The following is a 9,178-nucleotide window of genomic DNA, read 5'->3' as shown; positions in this document are numbered from 1 at the left end:
ATTTTTTTTTTGTTTTTTTTTTTTTTTTTCTTTTTTTTTTTTGTTTTTTTTTTTTTTTTATTTTCTTTTTTTATTTGTCTTTCCTGTCATTCTTTCCTGTAAATCTTCTCTGTCATATGGCCAATCCCGGCCGGCGTAGCTTACTGAACAGCCTGCTCCATAACTTGGTCCTCAGGAACGGCAAAAGCACGTTCGTTGGTTGGCTCAGAGCCACCGGTGTTCTGTTTGAGGAAACCAACCTCTCTGGCGTCAGGGTGCTTGAAGTAGCAAACCTTGTTAGCACACTCGTTCTTGTGACGACACTCCTCATCGATAATGTGGTTGTAGGTGCAGAATGGCAACTTACAGTCGTTACCACGCTGACAAGCCACAAGAGAGGTGGCGTGACGTCTGGTACATCCCTTGTTGGTACAGGAGTTGTTGAACTTACACTGCTCCAAGGTGGTGGCCTGTCTCTTGGTTGGAGTGTACTTCAGGTAGTTTGGCGAGGAGTGAGCGTAAGCACAGCTCTTGTTGGTACACTTCTTGTTGAATTTGCACCATCTTGGGGTAAGGATTCTGGCGTCCTTGTTGGCTGGAGCTGGGTGACCAAATGGGCACAACTCCTTGGAGCACACATGTCCGTACTTACAGCTCTCCACCTCAGAACCTTGGTTGGCCAAAAGAGATGGCATGTGCTGCTGGATCTGCTCCAAGAGTCTCTTCTCCTGGATTTGCTGGCCTCTTGGCTTGGTTGGGATCTCCTTTCTGCCGTGGCTCTTGGCGACAAAGTCCTTGCTGGCTTTGCCAACACCAGGCTTACCGATAGCACCCTTGGTGATACCGGCTCTGGTGACACGGGGCTTGGTAGTGGCACCAAACTTGCCACGTGCCTCGACGCCCTTCTGGAACTTGACGTTTCTACCACGGGGTTGCTTCTCCTCAACGGCCATGGAGGTGTCCTCCTGGCTCTGAGAGGCAAGGGTCTCAAGACGACCAATCTCAGCAAAGACGGTACCAATGAAGGTCTCGTCGATAGGGATGCTGACGATCTCCTTGGTCTCAGCAACAATCTCGTTAGCTGGACGGCCGTTTCCAATCAACATGATGATGTACTCAGCGACATCCTTGGCGTCGTCTGGGATGTTGTACTTGGTGGTGAGCTCCGTGATGAGGAGTGGGGTGAGCTGTTGAGCGATAGGGCCTTTAGGGTCGAACATGGTAATAAAAAGTAGTAACTGTAGTTTTTTTTTTTTTTTTGTGCGATGGGGATGAGATGATATGGGGATCGCACCCGTACACCACGCTTGGCCGTTTTTGATATGCAAATACATGGCTGGTGGAGGGTGCCCGGAATTAGGGATTATCGGCTACAACAGATTTTGAAAGTTTACTAGTGCTTCTAAATATTTGGGATTCCTTTACCCTTGAAAAGCGCCAAAATTGTGAAGCATCTTGGCCTTGTATGTTCTTGTATGCAGTATTTTGCAGCCGGTCACTCAAGTCAAAAAGGTTGGATGAATCGCCAGACCCATAAGCTGGCGATACTGCCGAAATTAATCAATTATTTCATTATAAAGTCAATCTTTGCATTTGTTGAATCTCATAATCGCATTTTTTGATTTTGTCTTAAAGCTAGCTAGGGGTCGTTGTACAAGACCCAGTGTCCTGAACGTATTAGTTGAAGCTACTCCTTCCCATCTGATTGCAAGAAGCACCATTCTTCATCTTCCTCCACCATCTCGTCGCCTTCTTTCTTCACTCCGTCAGTGTCCTCGACTTTGGGTACAATTTCCTTCACGGCAAATTTGAATGTCTTTTCCCCGTCCTTCCCAACAACGTCAGAGTCTTCAGTCTTCACCCCCACCGACGCTTTCCTTTCCTCAGTTTTCAACCTTTGAAGTTGGGCCTCAATTTTAGCGATCGCTGTTTCCACAGGCAAAAGGTCCATGCTGAGGATCCCTAGATCTAGTTGAGGACGAGGGGAGATCCGACCAACTGGACGGCGGTTCCAGCTGAGGTTTGATGTGAGTGTAATTGAGCGACCCACACTTCTCGCTGCCATCTCAGAATAAATAAGATCAGATCCAGGAACATACGCCACATTAGGAAGTATGAACGGTGGACCTGTCTCGAACCTCACCTTGATAGCTCCAATTCCACAGACGCCGGGCCTGCCCTCTGAGGCCTCTTTCTCGGGATCGGTTTCTCTAAACCACCAAAATAGCCTTTTGTCGTTGACAATGTGGTAATCGTGCCAGGTGCTCCAGAGGAACGTATGTTTCGAATATGGCGTAGGAAGCGCTTCCTCAATGCTGGTGTCGATCCACATTTCACCACGGTTCTTTTTGGGCCAGTAGGTCACGGCTTTCGTCAAGCAGTGCTCGTCGATCTGGTTCCTCAACTTGTGGTACTTCTGCCTCAGCTTGCATTCTTGAGGAAAGTGCTCCTTCGACAAGCTTGTAGTCAAAAAAGCCACGAGTGCCAAGTCAATGTCGCTCACAAGCGCCTGAAAGCCCTCCACGTCGTAGTTCTTGTAGTGCTGCATGACCGAAGGATCAATGTGTTCCTTCGAGATCAATCCACACTCAAAGTGTCTAGCACACTGGTCCTGTTTCTCAAGCCAATTGCGGAACTGAGCATCCCAATCCCTATAGTTTGATGCTCCAATAAGCTCCACATCGATCAATGGCTTTTTTTGACGAATACGCTTCCGGTCTGTCGCGTCCATAAAGGTGTCTTCAACCAAACGGGCCTCTTCCAACGGTTCTAGTTTGGGAAGTCGGTTTTTGGTGTAATCCTCGAATTCGGACCCGTACCACAACTCCATTGGAATGCCAGCCTCCAAGTTCTTAAGATGTATTGACATTTTGGTAATTGGAGGTAATTGTGGAAAAAGAGGTTGATGCTGTGGGTTGCATATCCTCCGGGCTGCAGGGGTGCAGTCCGATCATGGAAATGACGTTTTTTGAAAGGCAGGGTGATTTAAGCGAAATTGTAAAAAATTAAAATTTCATTATTTGGTTTGTGAATTATGGTCAGATAGAAGAGAAAATCGAATTAGGGTGCTCGGCGGGCCCTAAGTCAATTGGCATTTAGGGTTCCTCGCTTTGCAGCTCTTCAAGCTGATCCTCTTCCGCATGCACTTTACAGTTAGTAGCTTCCTTCGGAAGAAGGTTTATGCTGAAAATTTCGAGATCCAACTCAGGATGGGTCGAAAGCTGATAACGATAGTCTTTAAACGTGAGCGTAATCGAACGGTTGACCTTAGGGGGCAATTTAGGCGAATTTGGAAAAGTTTCATATTTCATTATTTGGGTTGTGAATTATGGTGCGATAAAAGAGAAATTCAAATGAGGGTGTTCGGCTGGCCCTTCGTCAAACGATATGTATGATTCCTCGCTTTCTTCCTCGCTTTCTTCCTCGCTTTCTTCCTCGCTTTCTTCCTCGCTGTATTCCTCGCTTTCCAGCTCACTCCATTGTTCCGCTTTGGTCTCAGCTCTAGGGTTGTTAGTTGCACTGGGTAAGAAGTTCTTGCTAAGAATCCCTAGATCCACCTGAGGACGTGGAGAAATCCTGCCGATCTGACGACGACCACGGATATCATTCTTAGTAAGTTTTATCGAACGACCGACCCTTCTCGCCGCCATTTCCGAATAAATGAGATCTGATCCAGGAATATAAGCTACGTGGGGAAGGATCAACGGTGGACCTGTTTTCAATCTTATCTTGAGAACCCCAATACCATGAACGGCTGGCCTTCCTTGCGATTCCTCTTTCTTCGGGTTCGTTTCTTTCAAATACCAAAATAAGCTTGTGTCGTTGACAATGTGATACTCGTGATAGGTACTCCAGAGGAACGTATGTTTGGTGTATGGCGTGGGGGTATTCTTAGTAAATCTAGTGCTTGTATCGATCCACATGACACCATGTTCCCTCTGATACCATTCCCCCACGGCTTCGAATAAGCAGTATTCGTCAATTCTTTTTTTTAAGGTGTGGTACTTCATTCTGTTTTTCTTCTTAATTTGAATGTGGGCTGCTGACAAGGTTTCGATCAAAAATGTTGCAAGTATTGCATCGATGTCATCAACGAGTTCTCGGAAGCTCTCGACATCAAAGTTTCTGTAGTGCTTCACGACGGAGGGGTCGATGTGTCTCTTTGATATCAACCCAAACTCATAGTGTCTAGCACACTGGTCTTGCTTAAGTAGCCAATCTTGAAACTGAGAGTCCCATACCCTATAGTTTGACGCTCCCTTGACCTTAACGTCAATCAATGATTTCTTTTCTCGAGTGCCGTCTGTTACATCCATAAAAGTATCTTCAATCAAGCGGGCCTTTTTCAACGGTTCAAGTTTGGCGATCTGGATGTTGGGTATATTTTTAAATCCAGGCCCGAAACAGGACTCAAAAGGAATCCCACGTTTGACTTTGTCTAGGTTAATTATCATTCTAGTAGTTTCTGATGGTAGGAAAAAGAGGATGCTGTAGTCAGCTGCAGAAGGAGGTTGACACGGCGGTGCAGATCCATTTAATATAAATTGCCATGTGCTTGGGGACAATCAAACCTCGGAATTTTGATTGTTTTTGTTTCTACAATGACATGACGACATTGTGGCATTTGGGATAGAAGAGGAGCTGGATTAAGGTCTTTCAAGCTTATTAAGTATGAAAGTGTTTGAGAGTTTTGCAACTTTTTTTGTAAAGCCATGATTATTGAGAATATGTCAATTCTTCTACATTATGGCAAGGTCAGGGAGTCGAGAACGCGGATCCTATTTCGATAATCTTCAATCAAATATAACAAAGGAGTTGCTCGTCGAGTCGTTCTAAACAACAATGAACAGACCTCATAAGCTTGTGAACCATGGTCATGTTTGAAGAAAAAAAATAGATGTAGAATCACATTGGGGCGATGGTTTGTTCAATTGCAGTCACTAACACCAACCATTATATCAACCAGACGAATTCCATGAAACGTCAAGAACACAAAAGGGTAGCGAATCCCTGCAACATTCACATTTCTTCAAACAAAAGCAAACTCTTCACCAACTTAAAAAAAAAACCACTACCACCGCCAAGACCGTCTACAGAACACCACCTCGCTCCATCAATCCATACACCGCGCTGGACCACCAGGATGCCAAAAACACAACCCCCACTCTCCCCTTCAAAAACCGTAAATTCCAAAAAAATCCAGCCCTCTCACCCCATTCACCCCAAAACCCTAACCCCCAACCGCCTTTTTGCCTCCAACCACCCCAGACACCCTCACATCAACACCTCACTAAATCCATCGAAAAACTCTCACCTTCGCACCACTACTCTTCAATGTCAGTGCAGATATTCGGCGACCAGGCCAGCGAAGAAAGGGCTGAAAACGCCCGTATGGCGTCTTTTGTCGGCGCCATTGCCGTGGGCGACCTCGTTAAAACAACCTTGGGCCCCAAGGGCATGGACAAGTTGTTACAGTCGGCGTCTGATCCAGACAAGGCCTTGATCACCAACGACGGCGCCACCATTCTCAAGCTGATCCCATTGGACAATCCAGCAGCCAAGGTGTTGGTGAACATCGCCAAGGTGCAAGACGACGAGGTTGGGGACGGCACCACGTCGGTGACGGTTTTGGGAGCGGAGCTTTTGAGAGAGGCTGAGAAGCTTGTGGACCAGAGAATACACCCACAGACGATCATCGAAGGTTACAGAATCGCCAGAGACACTGCGGTAGCTGCTTTGGACAAGGTGGCGATCAACAACGGCGCCAACGCCGAGAAGTTCCGCTCGGACTTGATCAACATTGCCAGAACCACGCTTTCGCTGAAGATCTTGGCCCAGGACAAGGAGCAGTTTGCCGAGCTTGCCGTGGACGCGATCTTGCGTTTGAAGGGCTCGACCAACTTGAGCAACATCCAGATCATCAAGAAAGCCGGCGGCAAGTTGGCAGACTCGTACCTCGACGAGGGCTTCATCTTGGAGAAGCGTTTCGGCATCAACCAGCCCAAGAAGATCCAGAACGCCAAGATCTTGGTGGCCAACACGTCGCTCGATACCGACAAGGTCAAGATCTTTGGCGCCAAGTTCAAGGTGGACTCGACGTCCAAATTGGCCGAGCTTGAAAAAGCCGAGAAGCAGAAGATGAAGGCCAAGATCGAGAAAATCAAGAAGTTTGGCATCAACGTGTTCATCAACAGACAGCTCATCTACGACTACCCCGAGCAGTTGTTCACGGACTCCAAGATCAACTCTATCGAACACGCTGATTTCGACGGTGTGGAGCGTTTGGCTTTGGTCACGGGCGCCGAGGTTGTCTCGACGTTCGACGAGCCCGACAATGTCCGTTTGGGCCACTGCGAGCTGATCGAGGAGATCTTGATTGGCGAGGACCCCTTCCTCAAATTCTCTGGCTGTGACGCCGGCGAAGCTTGTACTATAGTCTTGAGGGGCGCCACGGAGCAGGGCTTGGACGAGGCCGAGAGATCGCTTCATGACGCCTTGTCGGTGTTGCTGCAGACCACCAGAGAAACACGTACTGTGTTGGGCGGTGGATGCTCTGAAATGATCATGTCCAAGGCTGTGGACCAGGCTGCTGCCAACGAGACCGGCAAGAAGGCTCTTGCTATCGAGGCCTTTGCCAGAGCCTTGAGGGCGCTTCCTACGATTTTGGCTGACAATGCTGGTTTCGACTCGAGCGAGTTGGTGACGAAATTGCGTTCTGCAATCTACAACGGCATGCTGACGTCCGGCTTGGACCTCAATCAGGGTGTGGTTGCTGACATGCGCGAGATGGGTGTTGTGGAGTCGTACAAGTTGAAGAGGGCCGTGGTGCTGTCGTCGTCCGAGGCTGCTGAGGTCTTGTTGAGAGTCGACAACATCCTCCGTGCCAAGCCCAGAACCGCCGACAGAAACCACTAGTTGATAGATACATAGTCACGAGATAATATGGAGCAGCGGAGCCGAGCTCTGGCGCTGTAGACTGGAATAGAGGCATAGACAGGCCATTATTTCGATGGTATGGCTTATCTAGGGGGCTGCATTGGTAATCTCTTTTATTTCTATCTACTGCTCATGGTCTCAATCTTCTGGGGTCTCTGGGGAAGAGAGAGGCACGACGAATGTTCTTCAAGTCCAAGAAGAACATCAACACTCTCTCCAAACCAATACCACCACCGGCGTGAGGAGCACAGCCGTAAGTGAAGGCATCAACATAGTCAGAAACGCCCTCGGTGGAGTAGTCAACGCCGTGTGCAGCCATTCTCTCCTTCAACAACTCAGGGTCGTGGATACGCTGAGCACCAGACAAGATCTCCTCACCTCTCATGAAGAAATCGTAAGAGTTGGAGTATCTTGGGTCCTCGGAGTCGGGCATGGTGTAGAAGGGTCTGACGGCCAAGGGGAACTTGTCCAAGATGTAGAAGTCGGTGTCGTACTTGTCTCTGACCAACTTACCAAGGAACTTCTCGTTCTCGGTGGAAAGGTCCTCAAAGTCGTCCACCTCCTTGCCGGCCTCTCTCAACATGGCAATACCCTCCTTGAAGTGCAATCTGACCATCTTGCCGTCGGCAGGCAACTTGAAGTCCTCGACAGGGAACTGCTTTCTGACGGTAGCAATGGCATCGCCGTATCTGCTCTTGAGCTCGGTGAAGATGAAAATGAACAAGTCCTGCAAAACCTCCATCACCTCGTCGTAGTGCTCCTCAAAGGCCATCTCCAAGTCCAAACCGACAAACTCGGTCATATGACGGTGGGTGTTGGAGTTTTCCGCTCTGAAGACTGGAGCAACCTCAAACACCTTCTCAAAGTCGGAGGCAATCAACTGCTGCTTGTAGAACTGGGGGGACTGGGCCAAGTAGGCGGATCTCTTGAAGTAAGAAACCTCGAAAACGTTGGAGCCACCCTCGGAAGCAGCACCCAAGATCTTGGGAGTGTGGATCTCAGTGAAGCCCTTCTTGGAGAGGAACTCTCTGAACAACTCACAGATGCCGTGCTGGATTCTGAAAATGGCCTGGTTGGTGGGCGTTCTCAAGTCAATCACACGCGAGTCCAAACGGGTGTCCAAGTTGACCACTGGAAGTCCAGCAGCCTCGGCCTCAGCGTCAGAACGAGAAGCATCCTCAATCAACATGGGCAACTGCTCGGGGGTCTCCTGGATCGTGTAGATCTTGGTGATGTGGATCTCGGCGTCCTGGACGGTGGCGCTCTTGACAGGCTCGTCGACCTTCTTGATCACACCGTGAACAAGCACAATGGACTCCAAGTTGATCAGACCAGCCCACTTGACCATCTGCTTGGAGATGGACTCGCCGTTGGACTTCAAGAGTCCCTGGATCAAGTTCAGCTGCTGTCTGAGGGTCATGAACACCATCGTGGCGCCCTGTTGTCTGGAGTTGTGGGCTCTAGCTCTGAAGACGACTTCCTGACCGTCGTTCTTAGCGCTCAAATCGGCGATTTTCACTCTCTGGACACCCAGCTTGGTGCTCAGGTTGATCAAGGGCAACTTGCCGTAGTTGGCCTTCAGCGGGTCGTTGGCGGCCTGGGCCTCTTTCTCTGCCTTCTCCTTGGCCAATTGGGCCTCTCTTTCAGCCTTCTTTTTGGCCTTTTCCTTCTCCTTCTCCAACTTCTTCAATGCCTTTTTGGAGAGTGGCTGACCGTCCTCGCCGAGAATGACGCCCTCGGGCTTCTCCTCAAGCGAAAGGTTCTTCAAGTCTTTGGTTTCTTCAGACATGGTGGTGTTGAGAATGGTGAAGAAATCTGATGATGCCTGAATTTTTGTGTCAATGTGCACACTGCCATGGGTGGGTTGGAGGTGCTGTTTATATGCTGTTTTCTGAGTCACCCAGTGAGTCACCGGCGGAGAAATGGGGGGTTTGTAGATCTAGGGGTGGTGTCATTGTATGTGGGGTGATGTGGTTGTATGGTTGTTGAGGTGGCCATGAAGAAGGTGCGGTCTACTGAGGGAAGTAGATGTAGATGGGTGTTTTGAGCTTAGAGGAGGGGGAAGACGGTAGGTGTTGTTTTTATGCTTTTAAGAGGATGTGTTTTTTTCGTTTGGTTTAATTTTTGTGGGTTGTGTGAAATGAAGCCGTTCATGGAACTGGCGCTGATCTGCCATTTTGCACCCAAAATGTCGCATGAGTCAGACTTGGAAAGTCACCGTCTAGAAAATAATCCCCAGAAGAAGGGGGCAAAAGAGGAGGCG

The 9,178-nt window shown here is 48.8% G+C and overlaps 5 protein-coding genes across 5 annotated transcripts; 1 reads left to right on the top strand and 4 right to left on the bottom strand.

Moving 5' to 3' along the window:
• Window positions 1-140: 140 nt before the first annotated feature.
• On the bottom strand, window positions 141-1,199 carry C7M61_003237 (mRNA-binding protein; the record flags this gene model as incomplete). The annotated part of the gene is made up of 1 exon (XM_024858581.1): window positions 141-1,199. The coding sequence occupies one exon, from the start codon at window positions 1,197-1,199 to the stop codon at window positions 141-143; it is 1,059 nt and encodes a 352-aa protein (XP_024713491.1).
• Window positions 1,200-1,666: 467 nt separating this feature from the next.
• Window positions 1,667-2,848, bottom strand: C7M61_003236 (uncharacterized protein; the record flags this gene model as incomplete). Its single annotated transcript, XM_024858580.1, has 1 exon — window positions 1,667-2,848. The coding sequence occupies one exon, from the start codon at window positions 2,846-2,848 to the stop codon at window positions 1,667-1,669; it is 1,182 nt and encodes a 393-aa protein (XP_024713490.1).
• Window positions 2,849-3,305: 457 nt separating this feature from the next.
• Window positions 3,306-4,295, bottom strand: C7M61_003235 (uncharacterized protein; the record flags this gene model as incomplete). Its single annotated transcript, XM_024858579.1, has 1 exon — window positions 3,306-4,295. One exon carries the CDS (start codon window positions 4,293-4,295, stop codon window positions 3,306-3,308), a length of 990 nt encoding a protein of 329 aa, XP_024713489.1.
• Window positions 4,296-5,313: 1,018 nt separating this feature from the next.
• Window positions 5,314-6,894, top strand: CCT2 (chaperonin-containing T-complex subunit; the record flags this gene model as incomplete). Its single annotated transcript, XM_024858578.1, has 1 exon — window positions 5,314-6,894. The coding sequence occupies one exon, from the start codon at window positions 5,314-5,316 to the stop codon at window positions 6,892-6,894; it is 1,581 nt and encodes a 526-aa protein (XP_024713488.1).
• A 151-nt stretch (window positions 6,895-7,045) lies between these two features.
• On the bottom strand, window positions 7,046-8,704 carry DPS1-1 (aspartate--tRNA ligase; the record flags this gene model as incomplete). The annotated part of the gene is made up of 1 exon (XM_024858577.1): window positions 7,046-8,704. One exon carries the CDS (start codon window positions 8,702-8,704, stop codon window positions 7,046-7,048), a length of 1,659 nt encoding a protein of 552 aa, XP_024713487.1.
• Between the last annotated feature and the right edge of the window lie 474 nt (window positions 8,705-9,178).

The sequence above is a fragment of the Candidozyma pseudohaemuli genome, assembly GCF_003013735.1.
Source record: "Candidozyma pseudohaemuli strain B12108 chromosome Unknown scaffold00007, whole genome shotgun sequence".
Classification (NCBI taxonomy): Eukaryota; Fungi; Ascomycota; class Pichiomycetes; order Serinales; family Metschnikowiaceae; genus Candidozyma; species Candidozyma pseudohaemuli.
This window is presented reverse-complemented; position numbering and strand designations above follow the sequence as displayed.